This window comes from Budorcas taxicolor, chromosome 23 (genome assembly GCF_023091745.1).
Source record: "Budorcas taxicolor isolate Tak-1 chromosome 23, Takin1.1, whole genome shotgun sequence".
Lineage (NCBI taxonomy): Eukaryota > Metazoa > Chordata > Mammalia > Artiodactyla > Bovidae > Budorcas > Budorcas taxicolor.
The window spans coordinates 15,633,044-15,660,967 of NC_068932.1; the positions used below are offsets into that span (position 1 = coordinate 15,633,044).

At 37.6% G+C, this 27,924-nt stretch overlaps 1 protein-coding gene across 1 annotated transcript; it reads right to left on the bottom strand.

Annotated features, from left to right (window-relative positions):
• Positions 1-1,413: 1,413 nt before the first annotated feature.
• NOC3L (NOC3 like DNA replication regulator) lies at positions 1,414-27,924 on the bottom strand. Its single transcript, XM_052660983.1, has 21 exons — positions 27,828-27,924; positions 26,412-26,619; positions 23,825-23,957; positions 22,804-22,961; positions 22,159-22,212; positions 20,964-21,094; positions 19,779-19,940; positions 19,313-19,406; positions 17,173-17,348; positions 16,640-16,768; positions 12,497-12,628; positions 10,064-10,144; positions 9,620-9,720; positions 7,335-7,407; positions 7,186-7,249; positions 7,028-7,099; positions 6,509-6,690; positions 5,129-5,257; positions 4,354-4,451; positions 2,099-2,183; positions 1,414-1,753 (listed from the first exon to the last, which is right to left on the bottom strand). The coding sequence occupies exons 1-21, from the start codon at positions 27,834-27,836 to the stop codon at positions 1,625-1,627; spliced, it is 2,400 nt and encodes a 799-aa protein (XP_052516943.1). The 5' UTR covers positions 27,837-27,924; the 3' UTR covers positions 1,414-1,624.

Genomic DNA, 27,924 nt, shown 5'->3' on the forward strand with positions numbered 1-27,924 from the left:
CTGCAGTCCATGGGGTCGCTAAGAGTTGGACAGGACTGAGCGACTTCACTTTCACATTTTACTTTCACGCATTGGAGAAGGAAATGGCAACCCACTCCAGTGTTCCTGCCTGGAGAATCCCAGGGACAGGGGAGCCTGGTGGGCTGCCGTCTATGGGGTTGCACAGAGTCGGACACAACTGAAGTGACTTAGCAGCAGCAATTCATACAGGATATTCAAATATAAGATGTATAATTTTATGGTCCCACTGTGATTTTCTGTATATGTAACAAGGTTAACAGCATAGTGCAACTGTGGAAGAGTTGATGAACCTCTATTTTAAAATTGATTTTTCATGTAAAGTATAGTTTCTGCTGCCAAAGTGAAATATAAATATATTTATGTATGTTTGGAAAAATAAATGATTTGTGACATGTACTGATCACTTGTGTTCCAATGAGGAAAGACCCCTTGGTCATCTAAACAAATATTCATAACATTTCTGGCTTTTAGTATCTAAAAAGTGGGTTAGGGGCAAATGTTTATATGTTGAATCATACGTTTTTCACCATTAAATAATCAAGCCTAAAACTGATTTTAGAAACTAGTTGGACTGCTATGCATTTTTTTGAAAATTCTCAAAAGAAGAGAAAAAGGAAGCTTTTTTATTCAACTATTCATAGTAAAGAATATTTATAAACTGGTAATTAAAACACTTATTTCATAGGCCATTCCTAGAATATGGCAACAGTCACATAAAATACTTTTTATTTATATTCCTAAGAATAGGCATTTCATCCATTTAAAAAAAAGGGGCGGGGAGAATAAAATAAAAGCCCCTCGTGCTGCATGCACGCTAAGCCACTTAAGGAGTGTCCAGCTCTTCGCAATCCCATGGGATTGCAATCCCATGTAGCCCTCCTACCGCCTCGGTCCACGGGATTCTTCAGGCAAGAATACTGGAGCGGGTTGCCAAGGCCTCCTCCAGGGGATCTTCCGACCCAGGGATCAAAACCGCATCTCTTACGTCTCTTGCACGGGCAGGTGGGTTCTGTACCACTCGTGCCACCTGGGAAGCCCAAAAGACCCTCACTGGATACCTTTTATCCTTAAGACAGAATGGTAACGTCTCAGCCTTGTTTTTTTCCACCTGGAAGGGATTTTTCCCCTTTCAGCCTCCAGAACATGTCAGAAAATATGAAGGACTTGAGAGAGACTGGAATCACACTCAAACTGTCCATGAAAGCAACCATGATGAGCACCCATTCTTCTTCCCATATATCAAACTAGGTTACTTCTTGAAGTTTATTGTCCAGTAAGAGCCAAAGAACCTGGTATCCAATTGCAAGCTGTTTTTCCTTTTCTCAAAAATTTTCATAAATATATATACACTCATATTTAGAAATGTTTCTCACTTCCATCATGGTGGTGCAATAAAAATAGATTTATTTGGTTATAAAGAGTAACTGACTGGTAAAAAGCAATCTCATAGTCTTGATTTTCCTGTGTGTATTTTTAGGATTGGGGCAGAACCCTGTGCCAGGCAGAAGACAATTCCTTCTCCTCAAGATTAACAATATATCTTTATGTACACCTGCACAAACACACAAATATGCGTGAAGTTCACTGACTCCTCATTCTTCTACTACCGTAGTGATTTTTCCAAACATTTGGTGAAATCCAGAGGCAACTGAGTAGCAACTTGACTGCAATGTCTTTTGATCAGTTGATTTAACTCTTCATTCAAAAATGAATCCCCTTGTAAAACTTTATCCTGAAAAAATATTAGAAGTATGAGTTAAAAGTCTGCTTATGCTGTAAGCAAAAGACAAGCCATGAGCTAAGCTAAAAGTGGCAACAGCTGACATCAAAGCAGCACATGAAACGTAACAATGACAGGGGCTGCGTCAGGTCTTGGACATGTCAGCTAGTCTACACAGAATGAACAGTCTCCTATCTCCACGGGGATCTAATCCCAGAAATTCACCCTACCATCAACTCCTAAACATGAAAAAAAAAAAATCCACCTAGAAAACAATTTAGCAAGTTGAAATCAGTTACTAAGAGACATTTAGTTTTTATTTCATCTTTTGAAAAAATTATGAAAACTATCACATACCTTCCTTTTGGAGTTTGAAGATTCAACAGGAGGATTGAAGGTCATTGCTGCCATGCTATAAGCCTCAAAAAGTTCTGCAGCAGATCTACAACAACAAACATAAGAAATGTAAAGGCACCAATCTATCTGTATAACTTGAAAAGTTAGATTGTACCCAAAGAATTAGATCTTACCCAGAGAAAACAGTTTGTACTCAATGTATACTTCTTAATCTCCCTCACCTACTTCTCTCCTCCTAACCCCCTCCTTTCTGGCACCACCTCATTGTTCTCTGTATCCATGACTGTTTCTGTTTTGTTGGTTCATTTGAGAGTGAAATCATACAGTATTTGTCCTTCTCTGACTTATTTCACCTAGCATAATACCTTCTATGCCCATCCATGTTGTTGCAAAGGGCAAGCTTTAATACCTTTTTTTCATGGCTGAGTAATATTCTAGTCATATATACCTCACTTTCTTTATTCATTTCAGTTCAGTTCAGTCACTCAGTCATGTCCGACTCTTTGCGAACCCATGAATTGCAGCACGCCAGGCCTCCCTGTCCATAACCAACTCCTGGAGTTCACCCAAACTCATGTCCATCGAGTCGGTGATGCCATCCAGCCATCTCATCCTCTGTTGTCCCCTTCTCCTCCTGCCCCCAATCCCTCCCAGCATCAGAGTATTTTCCAATGAGTCAACTCTTCGCATGAGGTGGCCAAAGTATTAGAGTTTCAGCTTTATTCATTTATTGATGGGCATTTAGGTTGCTTCCATTTCTTGGCTATTGTAAATAATGCTGTGATGAACTTAAGGATGCATATATCTTTTCTAATTAGCGTTTTTGTTTTCTTTGAAAACCAGCAAAACACACATATAAAATAAGTCCTAAATCCCCATATTATAACTTCATTATCCAACTAAATCCACCTCAGATAGTTCTGGTATACACTGATAAATATAAGCCTGAACAAAAAGAAGGCTGAGCAAAAGACCTCAAGTTTAATGTGATCAAATCCCAACTCAATCAGTTATGTGAAAGATATGCAACTAAGTGTTAAGTTAGTCATGAGAACACAAGGCATGGAGTTATCTTCCACGGATTTCCAACAGCATAATTCTTCAGTTTGCTTGGACTGGAAGCCAGGAGAGGCCAATCAGGACAGAATAAATGTCTATACCCTTGGATGTAAATGAATCCTTAATGATCTAAGACTGAAGAAGGGCAAAGGTTAACTCTATCCTACCCAGAAGGAAAAGGGTTTATAGGAAATTACAGTTTACACCTCATTAAGAGAGGTGGGTAGCGGACTATTATGATGTAAAGATACAGATCTGTTTTATCATCTCTCCCAGTATTTCAAGAGAGGCTGGAAATGTGATTTTTAGGTGAATCCCCCCAAATTTTATAATATAGCAACTAATCAGACTTTTGTCCAAACACTGAAGAGGCCAGAAAATCTTGTTTTCAGGCCACCTGTCTGCGGTCTCTGATTAAAGAAACTAGTGGGGCTGTCCTGGAAGGGGAAAATGTATAGCACAGTACTAATTCTGAGGGTGGGACTATCACAAAGCTGTCTTCTTTTCTATAGAATGAAGTATTTCCTAATTGATCTTGTGTGGGGGTTGGGGGGGGGAAAATAATTACTGCTGTTTCAACTTCTTTGTAGTTTTTGAAATTTTTCAGAATAAAAAGCTGTGGGTAAAGAAACTTCTTTTAGGAGGACCCCTTTCCCCATCTGGAAGAGAAAGATGAACACTATAAGTGCCAGTCCAGATTCTGACTGGTCAGGGGACACAAAAGGATAGTTGTCAGGGCTAACAAGAGAAACTGCTGCCTTCTAGGTGGCCGGGTTCAAAGCACTTCTCTCTGCTTCCTCGCTTCTCCCTTTCTGGTCCTAGCAGAACCATTCAGAGGGGGAAAAAAGGGAGTCTGGTTAGACTCAGGGATCTTCGCATAAAGCAAACATGGCATCATCTTAGTACATGTTGAACCTAAATAATAAACACCTGGGGATTCACTATTCTTTCTACTTACCTGCATGTGTGAAACTTTTTATAACTAAAAAAAAAAGTAATTATTCAAAACAAACCAAATCTCAGTTAGCAATGTTTTCTCCTTGGAATAACTCAAGAATATGAAGTGGACCAAATCCAGATGACCAACTGACCACTTTCCATTCTGAAATCTATTACTTTGTAAAAAACAGATTTCTCATAGTCAAAACAGCTATCAGCTGAAATCTGCAGTTCTATAAGGCGACACTAAATACTACCTTCGGCTCAATTCTGGTTTGAGCGCTTCCGAGCCTTCTGAAGGGGCTCCGGCGATGAGGTGAACGGCAAATTTCTGCACTATGGGATGGTAATGTCGCTGAAGGGGAAAGAGGACAACCACATTTTGCATGGGTCAGTATAAGACACAAGCCACAGTTGAATAAACACCAGTTTTTCTAAAAACCACAAATGCATATCTAATTCATTAGAACCACCTACCCACAGAAAGAACAGTATCTTTGCTCACAAGATTCCAATACAAGTCTGATGACCAAGCTACCAAGTGATGTAGCTTAGTCTTGCTTTTACAGTATGAAAAGGAAAATCAAAAGGCAATTTCTCTTTCAGAGTAAAAACAGTTAGTTTACAACAGGTTTCCTGAAATGTATTTCCACTTGAATGCTACTGTTCACACGACAGGGTCACAACATAGGTGAAACCCTCTTGAAACTGGCAGGCTTCCAAAGTCTCCCTGGATAGGACCCAGTACAAATATGCCTGATAATGAATCTTCTATTTTGAATAGTGTCAGGGAAAGATTTCAGGAAATCTCACCCTACAATACTGTCACCACTTTCTGCTTCCTTAGAAAATGTATCTCAGCACTTTAATAGCAAGAGCAAAGTGAGATGTGGAATATCAAGACAGGAATTGTACGAAAGGTAGTCCCAAAACAAAATACATTAAGTTCTCTGGCAATTATAGCTACTTGGGAAAAAACTGAAAAATATTTTTCACAAAAAGGAAAGGGCTGGGGTGGGGGGGCCCTCTTACCCGCAGTGCATGCAATTCCCAAAGAGCGGTGTTCTGAGCATTGCAGTACTCGGGTTCATCCAGCTCAGGAAGGAAAACCCCACTTCCCTGAGATTCATTGTCAAGCAACAGGTCTGTTTTAGGGAAAGTCTGCAAAAATGTCATAAAAAGAAGGACTAATTAAAACAATATTATTAATTTTAAGGATGCTATTGGATTCTGTACTTTTATTTCCATTTAAACACAATTTGGTTCTATAGTTACATAAGAGATTAAAGTACATGTACTTTATACCTAGTTTTAATTTCTGCAATTTAAGTTTGCTCCATGACAGAACAAAAATTGCAAAAGAATATTTTCTTAGCTTGCTTTGAAAATAATTCATTTCATCTTGAAAAGAAAACAGATATTCTTTCACTCAGCAACCCCACTTTTAGGAATCCTTTTTATACAAATAATTACATTAGATACACATATAAGAATATTCACTATAGCATCATTTATAATAGCAAAGAAACAAACAACTTACATCCATCAAAAGAAAAATGCAAAGTATAAAAGCCAGATTACTTAAATTTTAAATTTCAACTCTGCAACTTACTAGTAGTGTCACTTTAGGCAAGTTTCTTAATTTCTCTGGACCTCAGTTTTTCCTATCTATAAATGAGAGAAATAGTAGCTACTTCAGAGTTGCTATGAAGATTAAGTGAATTAATTTTTGCAAAGCATTGTAACAGTGCTTTCACACAGTAAGAACCATGTTAAACCAGCAGGCATTAACAAGACAAAGTAGCTGTATTTTTACTGACACAAAAATGTGTTTGCCACCAGTAAGTGTTAAAAAGAAAAGTTGTAGAACAGAAATGTATATTATAATACCCTCTCCATTAAAAAAAAAAAATTCTGTTTGTGTGTGTTTAGGACTTCCCTGTAGCTCAAATGGTAAAGAATCTGCCTGCAATGCAGGAGACCAGGGTTCAGTCCCTGTGTTGGGAAGATCCTCTGGAGAAGGGAATGGCAATCCACTCCAGTATTCTTGCCTGGAGAATCCCATGGAGAGGAGCCTGGTGGGCTACAGTCTGTGGGGTCGCAAAGAGTTGGACATGACCGAGTGATTACCACTTGTGTGCATTTAGCGTACACATTTATATATGAATTTTTAAAAGTCTTCTGGATAGATACGCACCACCTAGTAAAAATGGTTATTTCTGGAGTGTCAGTAGGGGTGGAATATATTCCTTTCATAATTTTATGTACTTCTTTTATTACCTAATCTTTTCACAAATATGAATTACTTTTATAATTAAAGTAATAATGTAAATGGGGGAAAAGACATACATCAAACAAAATACCGTTGTTACATAGCAAGAACTAGACTCTATTTGTTTGCACCCTACTTACATGCATTAATATTCTGTTGGTTGCTAAAATGCCAATGCTCGAATTTGGAAGCACGTGAAGAGCAAGGGTACAAAGGCGCTTGATGAAGGCAAGGGCCCGCTGTTGAGAAACTTGCTTTCTGCGTTTAGTCAGCATGACATCAAGACACTGGAGGACGGTCTCAACACCTTCATTCGTAGCACCTAAAACAGCAGATAAGACCCTTCAGGGCTGGTCTCAACCCTTTTTCATTCTGCAACTTCACTGAACTTGAAAAATCTCAGATGAACCTGTCGTACCTGTCCCACATCATTTCCCTAATTGATGAAGCAGTGCTACCCTGCCCATGTATTGCTCTGAGTTGGAATTCATCTCCAGTCAATTCCAAAAGTTTTCTGAAATACAGATGTATGGCACTGGCAGGCCAGCATTTTATGTACCAGCTCCTATTTCTCAATTCTCATTGACTAGAACTGCAGTCATAACATATTTTTAAAAGATAAAGATTTATTAAAGACACATTATCTTAAACATACATACCTGCATGTAACTTGAACAGTGTTTTGTAAAGATGAGTATAGAATTTCATTGGATCAATATTTAGAACATCACCTTTGAAATAACAACAAACATCAATTAGGTATGTTATAGCCTCCACAGGCCAAGACAAACAAAACTTGGTCAAGAAACTATCTTACCTTGCCCAGAAAGAATATGAAAAGCAGTCTGGACACAGTGAAGACTTTCTTGATAGCTTAAGTCCTTCAAAAGACAAAGACAAAAAAAGGATAGTAAGAATAACTACAATTTATATCTTAAAAAGTAATTCATTAGTAGAGTTACTTACACCAGACTCAATGAGAGAATGTAGAACTACTAATAAATCATCAAAAAATTCCACATTGATAAGGTGAGCAAACCTAGAATTAAACAAAATTTGGTTAAAAGGTAATGTAAACATAGATATAAAGAGCTTAAAAATTAAACTTGACTTGAAAACCGTGTTTTTAATATTACTTGTTTCAAAATGTTACCTATGCTAGAGATGACAGTGATTATATTTTTCATTAATTCATACTGGCCTCTTGGACAATTCATCCACAACTAGACACTATACTCAGCAGGAGTATATGAGGCACTTAACAAATTAAATATATTTCAAAAATACTCCTGCTCAGAGAAAGAAGTTGCTAAGAGCAAACGACTTCTCTGAGACAAGCTGACTAGGTGCCCAAGCGATGTTCTAAGTAACAAAGGAGTCATCAGTTATAGCTTCTAGGAAAATGGGGCAGGAAGAAGGAAGAAGGGAAACATTTTGCTATTAATAAGAAAATGAACCCTAGGAAAGCTTAAAATAAATGTTGGACCTAGTGTCCAGCTCAGGCTCTTCAATTAATTACCTACATAATCCTAAATTCTGGCCTTTTATTTCTAGAAATAACTGAGATCACTCAACAGAGTTAAAGAATCATGTGAGCTACTGTCAGCGCACTCTGAACACTATAAAATGTTAGGCACTGAAGTAGTTCAAGTCAGGATATCTCTTCAGTATTAGTGTAAGAGCCTTTGACACTAAGTAAATCTTAGAAGGAAAGACCTTAGAGGGCACAGATTCCCTGTGCATTGGTACAACCTTTTGGAGAAGTAATACAGCAAGAATTATCAAATTTTTAAATGAACATATTCTCTGAACTTCAATGGACACAAGTACATTGAAGCTATTTCCAGTGTAGCACGGGGGACTGATCAAATAAAGTATTATATATCCATAAAATGGAGTATCATGAACCTAAAAGTGGGTCTGAATATACTAACAAGGAAGGATACCCAGAATAACTGTTTATCAAAAAAAGAAAAGTTACAGAACAGTATACATTTGTGTAAAAGATTCAATCTATACGAAAGAAGGCAGGTAGGCAGATTTACATACTGATAAAGGAAAGAAGGGAACTTATGATCTTTTAATTTTTAAGTGCATTATTTGAATTTGTATTAATAGAGTATTATTAAGAATTTGTTTAAAAAAAGAAATTGGTCACTGAAAAAACAAACAGGTCCTCCCTAATGTAATAATACCTTCTCTTTGAATCTCTCACTAACCTCTCTTTCAATGACAAGAACCACACTATCTTATGAGGCAAAGCATTTCATCACCAAACAGCTCTAGTCATCAGGAAATAATTTCTTCTATATTGAACAGAATCTGCCTTTTCTCTATCTTTCAGACATTAGTCCTATCTCTAAAGCTGGGCTGCCAAACAATGGTGGCCACTGGCCATCAGGCATTTGAAATGCGGCTAGTCCAAACTGAGATGATATGCTATAATGTAAAATATATACCACTTTTTGAAGATACATTATGAAAAAAGGAATGCCAAATATCTCATTAATGTTTAACACTGACTACATGTCAAAATAATATTTAGATAAAATAAATTCAGTAAAATATACTTAAATGATTTCACTGTTTCTTTTTCCTTTTCAATGTGGTTAAAATTAAATTACATATATAGTTCACACTATATTTCTATTAGATAGCACTGTTCTATGGGACAATATCTCAAATAATTGTAGAAAACTATTATGACGTGGAGAAGGCGATGGCAGCCCACCCCAGCACTCTTGCTTGGAGAATCCCAGGGACGGGGGAGACTGGTGGGCTGCCGTCTATCGGGTCGCATAGAGTCAGACACGACTGAAGCGACTTAGCAGCAGAAGCAGCATTATGACAACCATAACTCTGGCTCACATCCCCCAACAGGTTCATCAGGGCTCACAGAAAAATACAAAAAGACCTATCTTGAGAGGAACAGATGATACAAGACTAAAAACTGACTACAGAGCAGAAGGAAACCAGAATTAAGGGATAAATCTTAGCGACAGTGAGAACTGAGTAAGCAGGAGGAAAGAGTTAGTGAAGGAGATTAAAAAAATTAAAGGTTTGAGATGAGAAAACCAAAAAATGTGTAGTGTTACGAATAGTTTCAAGGACAGGCTAGTAACAAATAAAAAAGGAACGAGAACTGAGAAGGACACGAGGTTATCATTAGTGAGCCTGTTTAAAATTCATGAGTATTTTGGTCTTATTTATTTAGAAAGAATTTAAAAGATTTCAACCTACACAGCCCTTACTTGGCAAGACCTTCCAAAACTGCTGGCAAGAGAGGTGACCTCTGGGCCTTCTTCAGTATTCTGAAGTAGGTCACAAACACGATGTTCAGAGTCTCCGTGTGCTGAGAACAGACAAATGGACTTCAGCGTAACCTAGTATACTTTCTCCCAAGTTACCGAAACTATCACTTTTGAATGCCCAGTCTTTTCTGTCTTTTCCCATCCCTCCTCGCTATTCAACCTTAAGAGTTTCAACCAAACAGAATGAAGATACACATCCTGTTATTTCCTAAAACTACCATCATCAATCAGATTAACATTTCCTGCATATCATACACATAAGCCCCATGAAGTAAACCAAAGTCATATAACTGTAAGTTGAAACAACGTCTCTAGTTAAGATCATTTAACAAAACCTTTTTAAAACCTTTTTAAAAGCATAAGAGAATGTGTGAAATCACCTACCAGTTTAAGTTTTTTCTCAGTACTCTCTGAAGCTTCTGCCTCCCGGAGTTCTCTCTCTAGTTTTTCTTCTGCTTTCTTCCACTGAAAGTAGATTTTTTAAAAAAAGATGTACCACTGAGTGAAGAAGCTAGCTTCAGAGATGCATTATATATCAGTATTATGAAACACATACAATACCATAGATTGTCTACAGATACAAATACAAGCAAAAACAGAAAAACATGGATAAGAAACATATACCAAACCAAATGTATGACAGTGGCTGCCTCCGAGGAGGAAGGCAGAAGAATGGGATTGGAGAGAGGAACAAAGAGACTCCAACTCCATCACCAGTGTTTTCTTTCTTTTCAAGAAAAAAAAAAAAAACCTGAAGTGTATTAATACTTGCTCTTCAGAACTGTAAATACATGGGATATGTTATACTACTCTCTGTAACTTAAATTCTAATGTTACTCTCTGTAACTTAAATTCTTTCAAAAAGAAAAAAAGACGTGCTCAGCCCAGAAAGAATTCTTATTGTGAAATCACGTAAACGTGGAAACCAGTCATCAACAATACTTCCCAAACTTATTTACATACAACGCATAAAACTAGATACTAAATATATAGAAATTCAACAAAAAACCAATCTTTTCCCACTCCCTCCTGCTGTAAGAGCAGCAAACAGTGGTTGCTACATTGCCTGAGACAAAGGGGACTGACTCAAGTGAAGTTGTTAAAGATCTGCTAAGAATCTCTGATTCCCCATGGTAGCCACATACATGCTATTCCTAACAGGCATGTCCCACCTACATTAGGAGAGTGTAGTATAAATAATTTAAATATTAACCTTCATTTGTTAACAATCACTAAGTCTATTTTGATATTTCTGTCTTTTTACAAAATTTATTTTTTAACTAAGGTATAATTGCTTTAAAGAATTTTGCTGTTTTCTGTCAAACGTCAACAAGAATCAGCCGTAGGTATACATGTGTCCCCTCCCTCTGATATTTCTGTCTTGTTTTCAAAAGTTATTCAGTTCAGTTCAGTCGCTCAGTCGTGTCCTACTCTTTGTGACCCCATGAATTGAACCACGCCAGGCCTCCCTGTCCATCACCATCTCCTGGAGTTCACTCAGACTCACGTCCATCGAGTCCATGATGCCATCCAGCCATCTCATCCTTTGTCGTCCCCTTCTCCTCCTGTCCCCAATCCCTCCCAGCATCAGAGTCTTTTCCAATGAGTCAACTCTTTGCATGAGGTGGCCAAAGTACTGGAGTTTCAGCTTCAACATCAGTCCTTCCAAAGAAATCCCAGGGCTGATCTCCTTCAGAATGGACTGGTTGGATCTCCTTGCAGTCCAAGGGACTCTCAAGAGTCTTCTCCAACACCACAGTTCAAAAGCATCAATTCTTCAGCCCTCAGGCTTCTTCACAGTCCAACTCTTACCTCCATACATGACCACAGGAAAAACCATAGCCTTGACTAGACGGACCTTAGTTGGCAAAGTAATGTCTCTGCTTTTGAATATGCTGTCTAGGTTGGTCATAACTTTTCTTCCCAGGAGTAAGCGTCTTTTAATGTCATGGCTGCAGTCACCATCTGCAGTGATTTTGGAGCCCAAAAAATAAAGTCTGACACTGTTTCTACTGTTCCCCCATCTATTTCCCATGAAGTGATGGGACCAGATGCCAGATCTTTGTTTTCTGAATGTTGAGCTTTAAGCCAACTTTTTCACTCTCCAAAAGTTATTAGACCCATTCAAAGATGAATATTCCTGGAAATGACTTTTTATTTTGTTCTTAATAACCCATTTGGATAACCTAATAAACTGTTTAGAAACGTTTTGAGAAGAGATCATGATGATGCTGGTGGTGGTGGTAACCAACGTTTATATAGTACACCCAGTGCTGTACACGCCGTTAAGTGGTTTTCCTATATTATTCTATTTAAACTGAACAGTGACCCCTGCAAGGCAGACCTATTATTAGCTCTATTTCTCAAAACACTAAAAAAAAAAAAAAAAGAAAGTTTATAAAGTCCCATAGCAAATAAATAAAAGTCTGGAATTTCAATCTGGGTTTCAATAAAAAGCAACAGAGAAACAAGATTCAATTAAAACCTATTTTGTTGCCAACTTCACATGAATACACCCTTTCTTTTAAGGAAGGGATCTGTGTTATCACAACAAATCTAAGACGATCTTAAAAGCCAACATGGCAAGAAAAAGCCAAAGGATAATAGACAACATGGCAAGAAAACCTTTTCACCTGTTGCTCTCTTTGCTAATAAATTGTCAATTACAGTTGATTTCATAAAACATTTCTTTGCAATAACTGGGGAAAATAAAATCCTCTAAATATATTTATATGTATGATTTAACTATGATTTTTACCTGTGCCTAATTGATTTTACTCTAAAATCAATTAAAACCAAAAAGGAAATCAATCAAACCTTTCTCTGCATTCTTGATAGAGTTTTTCTCTTTTCCTTGAAAGTCATGAACTTTTTCGGTTTATTGATATCCTCTGTATCTTTTTTCACTTCTATTTCTTTGATTCTTAGGCACAAGAATGTTTTTAACATCTGTTATTGAAAAAACACAAATACACAGCTTAATATTTATATTGCTCTCAATACTTTAAACAGAATAAGCATTAAACAATGTTATTTCCTTGCTTTAAGCTAAAAAAAAAAAAGATCCAAAAAACAAAAGAACTTTGCAACATCTTTTATCACATTTTACACAAAGTTCTATTATCTTTTTGTTAAACATATTCAGTAATTTTTGTCTATGCTTGGACACTAGCATTGTCTAAATACACGTAATACACACAATGTGGCCCTGGTAGACAGGACTGCAAGAGCAGACAGGCCCGGGAAGGCTGGACCAGCATGGGGGCAGAGGATGTTTTAGATATCTCTAAACCAGCTCTCATTTCCCAAATCAGATTCAATTCTGCAGTTAACAGTTCTAATCTTTTTCCCCCAATAAAAAAATAATATGAAGACTAGTGTTATTCATTTTAAAACAATTTTTTTTAAGCCAGTGGTTTTCCAAATATCACACTCACACAGAGGGCTTGTTAAAACACAAACAGCTAGACCCCATCTCCGAAGTCTCTGATTCAGCAGGTCTGTCATAGGGGCCCAGCTGATGCTGGTCCAGGGACCATGAGTACTACTGCCTTAAGCCATTAAAAAAAACAAATTAGAAACTAATCCAGAAATTGATGTACTGTGTGCTACAGCCGTCATCCAAATACAAAGACAAAGGGGCTTAAAATCCTACACTTTCTGGGGAAGAAGCCACTCTGCTGACCACAGTTACAGCAGCAGTCTGTGTGTGTGTGCTGGGCGCGGGGCGGGGCGGGGGGTGGTGGTTGAAGAACTACAGGTCTGTATTATTTTGAAGTTCTTATATGTACATTTTGAAGAAAGCTGAGAATTTCATTTAAAGTGTGGAATGGAAGCCAGGAAGAATGAAAAGCATAAATACTGCACCTGAAGTCATTCTAGGTATCAGAAGATTTTAGTATTTTGTAGGTATTCTGTGTGCTCATAAAATATCTCCAGGGTATCTTCCCAACCCAGGGATCGAACCAGTGTCTCCTGCACTGCAAGTGGATTCTTTACCTGCTGAGCCACCAGGGAAGGCCCCTCCCCAAATAAATAACTCCAAATCAAAGAAAGCAGCACATGGTCCCTTACTAATCTTTGGTAAAGGAACCAAGAATGCACAACAGGAAAAGGACAGTCTACAAAAATTGGTGTTGGGAAAACTGGATATCCATACACAGAACTGAGACTGGTCCCTTATCCTACCAGTCATAAACATTAATTCAAAATGTATTAAAGACTGAAATGTAAGACCCCAAACCATAAAACCCCTATAAAAGAAAACGCAGGGGCAAGGCTCCTTGACACTGGTCTGAGCATTAATTTTTTAGATATAACACCAAAAGCACAGGCAACAAAGCAAAGCGAACAACTGAGACTATATGAAACTGAAAACCTTTCACATGCAAAGGAGACCACTGACAAGATCCAATGGCAACCTGCAGAATGGGGGAAAATATTTGCAAACCATGTATATGGTAAGTATTCAAAATACTAAGGAACTCAAACAACTCATAGGAAAAAAAAAAATAACCTGACTTAAAAAAGAACAAAGAACCTAAACACATATGATTTATGTATGTCTTCATACAGAGAAGGTGAACAACAAATGACCAACAGACAAATGAAAAGATGCTCAACAGCATAATCATCATAGAAATGAAAATAAACACGGCAGTGAGATACCACCTCACATCTGTCAGAAAGGCTATGGTGGCTCAGCCGGTAAAGAGTCCACCTGCAATGCAGGAGATCCGGGTTTGATTCCTGGGTTGGGAAGATTCCCCTGGAGAAAGCAGTGGCAACCCACTCCAGTATTCTTGCCCGGAGAATCCCATGGACAGGGGACCCTGGCAAGATACAGTCCATAGGGTTGCAAAGAAGTCAGACATGACTGAGCAACTAAGCACTCAAGCATGCACTCAGTGCAGTTAGGAAGAAAAGGAAACCCTTGTGCACTGTCGGTGGGAACGTAAACCGATACAGCCATGATGGGACAGTATGGAGTCTCCTCAAGAGATTGAAAACTACCGTTATCACAGGATCCAGCAATCCCTCTTCCGGGTATATATCCAAAAGAAATGAAATCAGTATCTCAAAGAGATACCTGCACACCCATGTTCACTGCAGCACTGTTCACAAAAGACAAGATATGGAGACAATCTGCATGTCTGCTGGACAGATGAATGAATAAGGCAAACTCTGATAAAGTGGATGAGCCTGGCGGACATTATGCCAAGAGAAATCAGCCAGACACAGGAAGACCAATACTGTATGATCTCAAGAAGTGGTACACACAGAATCAGAGAATAGAATGGTGGTTGCCAGGGGGTGGAGGAAATAAGGAAACTGGTCAGTTATGAGGTATATAAGTTCTGGGTATCAAATGTACAGCATGGTGACTACCGTTAATAATATTCCATCATACACTTGAAATTTGCTAAGAGGATAGACCTTAAATAGTCTCACCACAGAAAAACAGGTAATTATGAGAGGTAATGGATGTGTTAACCTGACTGTGGTAATCATTTCACAATGTATACATACATTAAATCATCATGTCATACACCTTAAAAAAAAAATCACTGTAAAAACTATAAATATACAAAACAAACAAATACCAAGAAAGTAAAGAAAGCAGTTTACATTCTAGCATCGATAAAATAAAAGTGTTTCCTCACATCCAGTTTTATGTTCAAGCCCTATTATCTACTTACTCTAAGATTCTGAGTAATATTTAAGCCCAATATTTGTAATTTTAGCAGTTCAGCAAAAATGATCAGCTTTGGAGGATGAAAAGGGTTTGATGACAAAGGAAGACTTCAAAGTTAAAAAACAGTAAAAAATTAAATTAACAAAGATATCTAAGGCCCAAAGGAAGAAAACCATAAAACTTCACTTAAGAACATAAAGGTAAGATACTTCATATTCTTGAATACAAAAAAAAATCAATTCCATAAAATAATTAAAATGCAAAACTTCTATGAAGCAAAAAGACCACAATACAAGATTAAAAGACAGCAGCAAATATTTGCAATTTATATAGCAAAGATTTAATATGCTTACTATGTAATGTAAGCTCAACAAACACAGACCTTTCATTTCTTTTGTTCACTACTTTATCCCTGGGACCTAGAATAGTGCCTAGTGCATAGCTTTTATTGAAATAAATGAGTATTTTAAAAATTACTAACATATCATTAAGAAAAATACCTGAGGAAAAAATCTGGCAAACAATACAAACAGGTAAAACATTCAAATGACTAATAAATGTATGAAAGGAAGCAAAACCTTACTAAGAAAAATGTGTAAACAAAATAAACAATCTATTAATATACAATTTTTTACCCACCAGACTAACAAAGATTAAAGAGTGAAAATACTCAACATGGGGTAGGTTGTAGGGAAATGACACTCATCACTGGTGGGAACACAAGTGTTCAAATGTTTTTGGAGGACAATTTGATTTTCTCTCTCAAATATTTAAATGTATATACTGTTGGACACAGTATCGACACTTAAGAAATTTAACTCACAGAGTATTCACACAAGTGTGAAAAAATAACATGGCCAAGATGTTTTTTTTCTATGCTGACTGTAATAGCAAAAATCTAGAAACAACTCAGCCGTCCCTCAAGTGGGGAATTACATATTCACATAACGGAATACTAAGGCAGATGTTCAAAAGAATGGGATAGCCCTTTACATAAATCCACAATCCATAAAAACTCCAGAATAGTTTCCATTGTATAAACCCATCTTTTTACTTTAAAATAGAAACAGCATGTCTCTATCTGTATACATAAATGTCTATGATAGAAGGATACACGCCAAATTGTTACGAGTGGTTACTTTGGGGGAGTACTTTCATTTCATAGTTTATACACTTCTACAAAAAATAAATGCTTCATAACAACTGAAAATTAACTTTCTACTTTAAAAACAAACACAATGCGAGGTGAGAAAAGAAAAGCTTACCTCTGGCCTAACTTCGTAATTTCTGCCCTTCACATAACCAGATATCACTTTAATTACACCCAGGGAAGCTTGGCCTAATTTATCTTGCTTAAATAGTTTCTTTACTGCTTCACAACACATTTCAGATATCTGAAAAATAAAATGTTACACTAAACCAGTGTTTCTCAACTGCAGCAGTACTGACATTTTGGGCCAGGTGATTCTTTGTTGTGGGGGCCCGTCCTATATGTTGTTTAGAAGCCTCTCTGGCCTTTATCCACCAGATCCAGCGGCAACAACACCCTCCTCCCACCACCACAGTCGTGACAACCAAATGTGTACAGACACAAGCCTGATGTTCCCCGGAGGGTAAAACTAGCTGCTACTCAGAATCGCTGCAACAAACTTATTTTCAAACAATTTTCTTGAAGAGACAGTATTTAGTGGACTCCATTTTAGCAATAAATAAGAGCTCCAAAAGAATTTTGAGAGAGAGGAAAAAAATAATCACATGCTCTTAGATTTTCTGTTAAGGAAAAGCAAAAGCAACCCACCAATTTTGACATGTCATTCATGAGAGGGACAATCAATACAATGATGTTGTTGTGAAAGTTGAAATGAGGCAGGGCCACCAACAGCTCACACAGGCTCTTCACAGCCACCTCTGCCAGTCCTTTGTAGGCCTTTAAGGAAACCACATTACTTTTCTTCAGCTTCCTTTGCTTCCAGTCTAACAAAAGATAACTGGAGTTATTTTACTCACTGGTTAAAATTTCAATTAATTAGTTTCTTTTACACTAACAGGCAATCATATGAAAAATCAACATACCATCTGAATTCTTAAATAAGAGTTGTCTACACTTAAGACACAAGTACAAATGTTATCACTAATATTTACCTACCATCATTCATCTTCTGACTCTCCCCACAATTATAAGAATCTTGGATCTTACATCATTTCCCTGGGCTTAGTGCTAATGTTCATTGTGGTAACTTTAACCAAGAGGTCCAGAAGAGGTTTAACTTCTTCAGAATAACTGATGATTCACAGCACCATTTTTCTAGAAATATCTACACACATACTCTGTGCTGCTGCTGCTAAGTCGCTTCAGTTGTGTCTGACTCTGTGTGACCCCATTAGATGGCAGCCCACCAGGCTCCCCCGTCCCTGGGATTCTCCAGGCAAGAACACTGGAGTGGGCTGCCACTTCCTTCTCCAATGCATGAAAGGGAAAAGTGAAAGTGAAGTCGCTCAGTCGAGTCCGACTTTAGCGACCCCGTGGACTGAAGCCCACCAGGCTCCTCCATCCATGGGATTTTCCAGGCAAGAGGACTGGAGTGGGGTGCCATTGCCTTCTCCATCATACTCTGTAATGTACTGTAACAGAGTATCTTGAATATAAGATACTTGAATATACGAAAATATGCCAATTTTTTTTTCTAAAGTAGGTTCCACACCTCCCTCTTCATCATACACAGCCAGATGAGAAAGACAGTGACTTTTAAAATTTTAATTAATTAGTTTTTCGGTTGTGCCGCAAAGCATACAGCAACTTAGTTCCCCTACCAGGAATCGAACCCGTGCCTGCAGCAGGGGAAGCATAGATTCTTAACCACTGGACCACCAGGGAATTCCCCAAGTACCTTTGTTTTGAACTTGCTTCTCATAAATGTGATTTTTCCTCAAACAGACTGCATTCACCATAATTAAGAACAATATTTTCTATTTACTTAAAACTGACAAGACTTCATAATGGATGGATGAATGGATAAACAAAATGTAGTGTGTACATACAGTTGGATATTATTCAGCCTTAACAGGGAGGAAAATATTGACACACGCTGCAACAGGGAATAATCTTGAAGACATTATGACAGATAAATAAATGCTAGTATGTCGGTTCCAGCTGGGATGACAGAGCACAGAAGCAATATCCACGCCACGCACCCCATTCCATGTCCTTACTGGGCCAACAGATTCAGCTCTGTTGCAGCTGAGATGGCAGCTGGATGATGCTTATACTCAGCACTGAGTAAAGGAGCCCAAATGAGTCAGATGAAAGCTCCTTGCCTTGGCAAGAAATCTCTTCCCCATTCATGTCAGAATGATTCCTATGCCCTTTCTCCTCTGAACGAAGAGAAAGCAAATATTAAGTCCATCTTCAAGGCACTCATTACATCCAATCACATTATCTTTCTCCCCTGACTATTCCTTCCAAATAAGAAACAGTAGAATAAATTCCAACCATTCATAAACTCAAGAAACACACAACTATTTACTAGGTACAGGACTGCAGCAATGACAATCCTAGTACTGACAGCTGATAATGCACAGTGTCTAGTACAGGCACTATACTCCCACTTTATACCTATAAATTAATTCACTTCTCACAACAATTCGATGAGATTGGATTGCTCCTATTAAAGAAAAGCATCAACATACTATTAAAGAATAGTACTGTAACTATTCCTATTCCCATTTTATAGACAGAAAAACCACAGCACAGAGAGGTTAAGTCCTTTGCCTATCACAGGTATTAAGAGGTGAACCAGAACTTGAACTCAGGAAGTCTGACTATAGATTCTGTTCCTCATCATACACTATACTGACTCAACACACAGGACAGAATACAGAATTCACCTTCCTCATAAGAGCTCAGTGTGCTACACACTCTTAGGATACTTTTAATATACCTTTAATCATTTGCTCCAGATTTTCCAAATAAAATTTGTATTGGCTAACCAGGCCTTCTTCAAATTCTCTTAATTTCTGGGTTTCTTTGCGGATCTAAAGAGACCAAAAAGATCATTTTCTTAAATCAAAATATTAAAATCCATTTTTAAATTAGCACAAAATATGAGTACCCCCGACTATTTCTCCCACCTCTGCATGCTCAGTTGTTAAAGTCATGTCTGACTCTTTGTGATCCTATAGACTGCAGCCTGCCAGGCTTCTCTGTCCATGGGGTTTTCCAGCAAGAATACTGGAGGGAGTTGCCATTTTCTCCTCCAGGGGATCTTCTCGACCCAGGGATTGAACCCACATCTCCCGCATTGTGGGCAGATTCTTTACTACTGAGCTATCAAGGAAGCCCTTTTCCTGTCTCTAGCGAAGCAAAGTTTTCAGCTTATCTTGTGTAGTAGTTATATCCAGCATTACCTTGGTGGATTTTTCTGCCTCTGTTAGGGGTCGTATTTTATATGAAGGAGTAATGTCTTTAAATAACTCCATCAAAGAAACTATCACCAGCTTTCGAACAGTAACAGCCACATCAGGATCCTGCTCCATCAGCATAGAACGTAATTCTTTCAATTTTTTAATCTGTTAAGGAAACAACATATAAGGCTAGAGAAATGGCAAGATAATTATGAACAAAAGAAACCCACCACACATCTGGCACAATAAGTGGAATTCCACAATGGCTCACAGTCTAGTCCAGCCACGCACAACTGCAGACACTGCTCACATTAACAACACATAAATCACTAAAGTTGTAAATTCATCAAATTTTTGTTAAAAAAGCAGTTAGAAAAAATAGACTTTAAGAAGTTTACATTTATTAATCTATTTTTAGAAATTCTTTTTTATTGATTTTCTTTTTTTAATGATGCTACTTTTTTAAAATTGAAATATAGTTGATTTACAATGTTTCAGGTGTACAGAAAGTGATTCAGTTATACACATACAAATATATATGTATTCTTTTTCAGATTCTTTTCCATTATAGGTTATTACAAAATAATGAATATAGTTCCCTCTGCTGTACAGTAGGTCTTTGTTACTGATGTATATTATATAGAGATTATAATCATCTATATCTGAATCCCAAATTCCTAATTTATCCCTCCCCCACCCCTTTCCCCTTTGGTAACTGTAAATCTGTTTTCTATAACTGTATCATTTATTGAGATTCCACACGTAAGTGGTATCGTATGATATTTGTCTTTCTCTGACTTCGTTTACTCAGTCTGCTAATCTCTAGATCCATCCATGTTGCCACAAATGGCACTGAGTTTTCTTAAAACATGTGTGTCCTACTTCCCTAAAAATACTTTCTGAAATATACTGTCACATACATCAATCAAGTATAGTCCAATATCTTCATTTAGAGATGAAAAAATAAGACTCAGAACGTTCAAACAACTTTTCTAAGATCATAGAAGAAACAAAGTTCAGATTTGGATTAGGCTAAGGTTCTATGTACTCTCTTATTTTAATTCAGTTACTACCATTTTGTTAATGTCTTTCCTTTCTGTGTGTGCTTACAGCTAAGAAGAGACTCTTAAAAGATCAGACTATTACACCACATAATGTGAACAGCCTAAGGAAATTAGTTATACTCACATTACTTTCTGGGTCTGATAATATGGCAGATGCCAAAGCTGCAATATGCATTTTCCTCTCCTGTAGCTTCTTCTTCCTCTCAATTAAATGTTCTTCTAATGTCAGCTCCTTAATGGGCTTCTCAATTGTCTCTGAAATAGATTAGGTTTCACCTCTTAAACATTTCTTTATTTACAAGTATCCAAGAATCTTAATGATTAAAATACTTTTCTTGTAGTAAAAAACAACCATAATGATAGCTAACTTTTACCAAGTCCTTGCCATGGGCCAAGATTACTATTAATACATATAAATCTCTCATCAATCACATGAGGCAAACACTATCATTAGCCTCATTTTGTAGATAAACTGAGGCAAAGAGAAAGTAACTTGCCTAACTTCAAATATCTGGCAGAAATGGGATTTAAATCCAGGTAGTCTGATTAAGAGTTCTTATTCTTAAGTACTATGCTAACTGTTGCTGTTTAGTCACTAAGTCATGTCCATCCAACTGTTTTTAACCCCATGGCCTGTAGTCCACCAGGCTCCTCTGTCTGTGGGCTTTCTCAGGCAAGAATATGGAACAGGTAGCCATTCCTTTCTCCAGAGGATTTTTCTGACCCAGGGATCAAACTTAGGATTCCTGTATTGGTAGGGATTCCTTGCCACTGAGCTATAAGGGAAGCCCACTGTGCTAATAATCCCACAATAATTCATACAAATTAAGAGAAAGAACAATCTGATTTAGTTTTTAAAAAGTACAAAACATGCTCCTCTGTTTTCAACTCTATGCAAAATACATCTACCTTAAGAAATTTACATGGAACTAGATTTAACAAACACACAAGCATAATCTGTTATAAACCTATGAAGGATGACCCAAAACAGTTAAAATAGTTGCCCCGTAATCTCATTTACACTAATAAGGTTTGCTAAGACAAAGCAAAATTTACGAAGCTTGTTTTATCACAAATTCCAAACCAATATAGTTTCAAACAATAAATAAAATTTTCCATAGGAAGGGCAACAAACAATCAAATTACACAAGGTGAGATTTTCAAAGTGTGGGAAAATGTTCAAAATGACCTTGAAGTGGCCAGTACTCCAAAATGCACATTCCAGCTTGTATCTAAAACTAATTCACAATTAAGTGTAAAAAAAAAAAAAGGTAATTCTCAATTAACAATTTAGTAACTAGAAAGATGCATATCATTACCTTCCTCAGGTTCCATCTCTTCTTGATCCTCTTCGTCTTGGTTACTGTCAATAACTATATGGAAAATATGCATATTAAAAATGTGGTAACATACATAAGTTGTAAAACCACAAGGAAAATCAGGAAAGTGATTACCATAAAACTCAGGAAAATAGTTACTTTTGTTAGGAGGGAACAATTAGTGATTAAGGAGAGCAGAAGGGATGTTTCTGAGTGCTGGCAGTATTTCTTGCCCAGATGGTAGCTTTATGGGCGGATTTTTTTGATAAACCACATAACTTCACATCTTTGATTCCCCGACTTTTGTGTTTTATTTCACAAAAATACATGGGAAAAAAAAAGGCTAAAAAAGGATGACTAGTATGTTTCTAATTTTAGGAACAAAAAAATTAAATACTCCAAAAACAATCATCTTAACCTTGCAGCTTCAGCTGTACTCACAGTACAATGGGCATAATTGTACTATGAGATAATCATTTGTATTTCCGGCCAGAATTGTCAACTTTGCTCTATGACTAACTGTAGCTATCCTGTTTCATAGATATGAGTAGTCAAAATAAAATAAATTTTGAATGAGAAAATTTTGAACGTGATATTAGTAAGGGACCAAAATTTTAACCTAATACACAGGCTGATCAGATTCACCTGGTTTCTCTCTGGTCTGTGGGATTATACCACTTTTATCTTTGATAGGAAGTAAGTGAATCAGTTCCTTCTCAGGCGCAGTTTGCAGAGTTCTTGGTATTTTTTCATATTTATCTATAACACTCTCATGCTTCCGTTTCTTGACGTGAACAGGCTCACTGCAGGAAAAAAATTCAATATTTTTAAAAAAGAACTTAAGAGACTTATCATTTTAAAAGTACATAAAAATAAATCACTAACCAAATCTTTAATAGGCATAAAGATATTAGCAATTAGATCAGTAACATAAGAGGTATTTGTATAATAAAATGAATCATATAAAGCCATAAAACTATGGCTTACATTTAGTTTTCCCTTTAGCGGCAAAATAAAGGTGAAGTTACAGACTTTTTTTTGGTGAAGAATATTCCACAGAGCCAACGTGGACATCGTGCCAAATGTTTTACTTTCCCCAAAACCTTCAGAACATAGCATAGACTTTGGACTTCACCTAAGTTTAAATTTCAGATCCATTATTTGTGACTATGGGAAAACAGTTTCCTTTCTGTGAAATAGAATAATACCTACCTGATATGATAACATGGAACAGGAAATGGCAACCTATTCCAGTAATCTTGCCTGGAAAATTCTATGGACAGAGGAGCTTGGCAGGCTGTGGTCTATGGGGTCACAGAGAGTTGGACACAACTGAGCAACTAAGCATGACAGGGTAACAGTGACTGAGATGGGTAACATGGCCATGAGGATCTCAGGGCTGTTTTGCCTCCAACAGAGAATAGCATACTTCACTATTCAGACTCAAATGAAACAAAGATATATACTAAGTAAAATTAGCTTTTTTTCATGAGCTAATTTTATTTACGAAATAAACAGAATAAGGTTTACAGAATAGGGTTTACAGTTTACAGACTCCAGCGTTCACAGATGAGCAGCATCTTGCACTAACCACCTGAGTAAAATTCAGAACCAAGTTTTTAACCTGGAAAGGATGCGAATGACTGTAATCTAAATGAAGTATTACCTGGAAGAAATGTCTCTCGTTAGAAAAGATGCTCTTTGTCCTAAATCTTTCATTAACTGTAAGTCATCTTCATCCATCATATCTAAAGGAAGGGCTTCCTCCTCTTCCTCTTCTTCCCTCTCAACCCTTTTACCTATTCCAAAAAACAACAACAACAAAAAAATCAGGAATTAGTATTGGAGACATAGAATCCTGTGTTTTTGTGTCTACGATAGGAAAAGCTTATGTTTTTCAACCACCTTAGCCCAGTGAGCACTACTGACATGTTGGGCAGGACAATTCTTTGCTGTACTTGGTTGTCATGGATGAGGCAAAATGCTAGCATCTCTGACCCCTTAAATCTGAATGCCAAGAGCATTCTAAACAACAGGTCACTTACGCCAAGCCTAAGAATTTAAAATACATCCTAAATTGGTTAAATTTACATGTAAGAGAAAAATGTGCAGCAGCTTAAAAAAATTTTGAAGCAGGAAGCAATGATAACTGTGTCACCTGCTGCACAGTTCTTGTAGATCATATAGCTAGAATATGGCTCTACCTCAGTCTCAACAACTGTATGATATTGTATACCTTTATACCATTTAACAATTCCCTGCTGATGAACATTTTGATTATTTTCAAAATAATTTTTTTTTGGCCATAATTAGTGAAAGTTGCTCAGTCGTGTCCAACTCTTTGGGACCCCATGGACTCTACAGGCCATGGAATTATTTAGGCCAGATCACTGGAGTGGGTAGTCTTTCCCTTCTCCAGGGAATCTTCCCAACCCAGGGATCGAATCCAGGTCTCCCACACTGCAGGTGGATTCTTTACGAGCTGAGCCACAAGGGAAGCCCAAGAATACTGGAGTGGGTAGCCTATCCCTTCTCCAGCACATCTTTCCGACCCAGGAATTGAACCAGGGTCTCCTGTATTGCAGGCGGATTCTTTACCAACTGAGCTATAAAGGAAGCCCCTTATAGTTTCCATATTTTTGCCATAATTAACCATAATTGCCATACTGCCAAATATGCCATATATGCCATAATAATTGCCATAAATTAACAGTGTTGCAATGAACATGCTTGGGCATATATACTCTTAGAAAATATTTTCAAATAATCATAGGATACATTCCTAGCAGTGAGATCTCTGGGTCAAAGGAAAGTCTATTTCTTTTTTCTTTTAATTCTTACTGTGATAGTTCACATATGAGTTTATGTGTACATACATATTTTTCTCCTTTTTACTCAGCTGGTGTAAGCCCATCTTACAAGTGGTGATAACCTATAATTTCAAGAGGGTGGAAGCTCCAATATACATGACTTTTCATCTTGCTTTTTCAAATTAAAATTCATTTTATAGACTATTTCATGTTAGAACATAAAAAGTTTCCTTCTTTCTTGAAACATGTTTCTTTCAGTTTCTAAGATATATACAATTTAAGTCTTCTTCCTAATTCTCTGGATCCACCTCAAACCACATTACAGGTTTTTCTACTCACATCTTAAATGCTGGCATTCCTTAAAATTATTTTCTGGGTTCTCTTATTTTCATGTTACACAGTCTCCATGGTGATTTTACTCAAGTCAAAGGCTTTGATTAGCATCTATATACTAATAATTTGCAAAACTATTCTCTCTAACCCAGGTCTTTCACTTGAACATTATACCTATACCCAACTCCCTAAGAGACTTAATTTAGATGCTCAACATGTAAGAAGAAAGACATTTTTTGCTTTTATTTTTAAAATATAATACCTAACATATCATGCTTTTTAAATTCTTCTGAAATTTAGATAGATCTTTAAACATATCTAACTCAAGCAAGGCCTGTTTTTTTGTTTTTTTTTAAATAAGTGAAGTACCTGAAGATTAAGTGACAGACGAAGGCCACACCACTAGTAAGAAACAAAATCATGAGAAAAGCTCAGGTATCCTGACTTCCAGTCCCATGCCCTTTTATACATCACAATAGCATGGCTGCCAACGGATCAAATTAAACAGGTCAGGGTAAGAGAATGAGATGTGCACAGGAAGAAAGAAAAGTCAGATATAGTCAAATATTAATACCCTGAAAGTACAAGTTCTGCTGTAGCCAAATGGGTCTGACTCAGAATGATCATATTCCTTAACTGTTTTGAGTACTTGGGAGTTTTTGAACAGGGTGACAAAAGAATAACCTTGACAATTACAGCTCAATTTCATTCCAAGTGAAAAGAAAGCCAGAAGTTTAGAAAACTAAGTGATACTTGGCAACACTGTGAAGAATGCATTAGAGAAAAGCAATACTCTTTCCTTAGCTAACTGCCAGTGAAATGGGAAAGCGGTAGGTAGCATTGGAATGCCCAAAAGTTTTTTGTGGTTTTTCTTAGTTTGTTTCCCAAATAGGCACTGAATATCTTCAGATCTGCTTTCTAAACAAACTAAAAGCAGAAGCTGGGTCTCTTTCACCATGAATACTGCATTAAAATGTTCTCTCATAGTGACTGAAACATACAGGACTATGATCCTTCCCTAGGAGTGAAGACTAAAAGGCAAAGTTATTGCATGAAGAATATTTTAGAACAAATCAATAGAAACTGGAACACAGGAATGTTTTCAGTTACCTGGTCGTTTCTCCTTTGGGTCCTCCAACGGAACGGGTTTCTTAGACACAGCATCTTTTACAGCTTGCCTTAGTTTCCTCTGCTCTTTGCGGTACTTCTTGAGAGTGCTTTGTTGTTTAAACTGTTTGTTTTTTAGCTTGTTTTCAAGTTTGACTTTACTAGTTTTCAACAACTTCCGAAAGCTTGGAACCTGTTTTTTATTTCTTCTCTAGAAAAGAACAACAGAAGGGGCACTGAATACCCAGAAAAATAAATGACTTTATTTTTCAAATCAGGTTAAAAAGAATTGATTATTTCATTAGGCCAATTCCACAATTTTAATGTCTCACAGTCACGGGTCTTGCGGATAAGAGTTAAAACCATACTATGGCATTAATCCTACAGAACAGTGCCAGATCAGTTGTTCAACGGGAGGTTCTCACAGTGGGCAGAAATCACAGCGGTTCAAAAGGGTCTAAGACTCAAAAACATGTGAAAAACCACTGAGTTACTGGTAAATGGTTATTCAAGGCTAGCTTAACACTTGTAGTTTGGCATACTAAGATTAAAATGTTGGCTGTCTTTAGCAATAACAAGTGATATTTACATATCGCTTAACTGTTTACAAAGTGCTCTAACATGACCGCCAACAGCCTAGATGTAGCGACTGCTGTTATATTACTGATGAAGCTACAGAGATCAAGACAAAGACCCTTAAAAGTAAGGAAAACAAAACTGAACTCGCATGTGGATTACAATTTGCTTTTCTATATCCTTACCTTTAGGAAGAAAAAAACAAAAAGACTTAGGTCCCAAGACTCATAAACTTATTGAAAGCAGGACCGTTTCTCGTCTGTAAAATAACGGGTTCAAAAGATGGTCTTGAAGAACTCTTCAAGTCTGACACCTTATGAACTCAAGACTTCGTGCTAGTGCCATTGCGGCCCGCTGAAGCCAAGCGTGCACAGTGGGTGAAAAAGAAGGAGCCAGGTCTAAGGGAGAGGAAGCTGACAGCGCGGAGAGCCAGGAGGGAGCCCTGCTGCTGCTGCTGCTGCTAAGTCACTTCAGTCGTGTCCGACTCTGTGCGACCCCAAAGACGGCAGCCCACCAGGCTCCCCCGTCCCTGGGACTCTCCAGGCAAGAACACTGGAGTGGGTTGCCATTTCCTTCTCCAATGCGTGAAAGTGAAAAGGGAAAGTGAGGTCGCTCAGTCGTGCCCGACTCTCAGCGACCCCATGGACTGCAGCCCACCAGGCTCCCCCGTCCCTGGGATTCTCCAGGCACGAGGACTGGAGTGGGGCGCCGTCGCCTTCTCCAAGGAGAGAGCCCAGGGAGCCCCTGATCTAGGCCACTGCCGCCGCCCCCCATACAACGGCAGCTACTCTGTGATCCAAAAGGGTCCTAAGCCGCGGGGACCAGGCTTCTGAGGACACTTACGGCCTTCATCCTTAAGTGTGCAGGGTACCCCGGCTGGACAAATTCACCAGTGACAGCAGTAATCCAGGAATCCCGAACCCGCAGACACACGTGCGAA

Coding starts and splice junctions, on each gene's coding strand:
- NOC3L (XM_052660983.1), bottom strand. Junction 21,095..22,158: donor AGAGATGGAACCTGAGGAAG/GTAATGATATGC, acceptor AATCTATTTCAG/AGACAATTGAGAAGCCCATT. Junction 12,629..16,639: donor ATTACGAAGTTAGGCCAGAG/GTAAGCTTTTCT, acceptor TTTCAATAACAG/ATGTTAAAAACATTCTTGTG.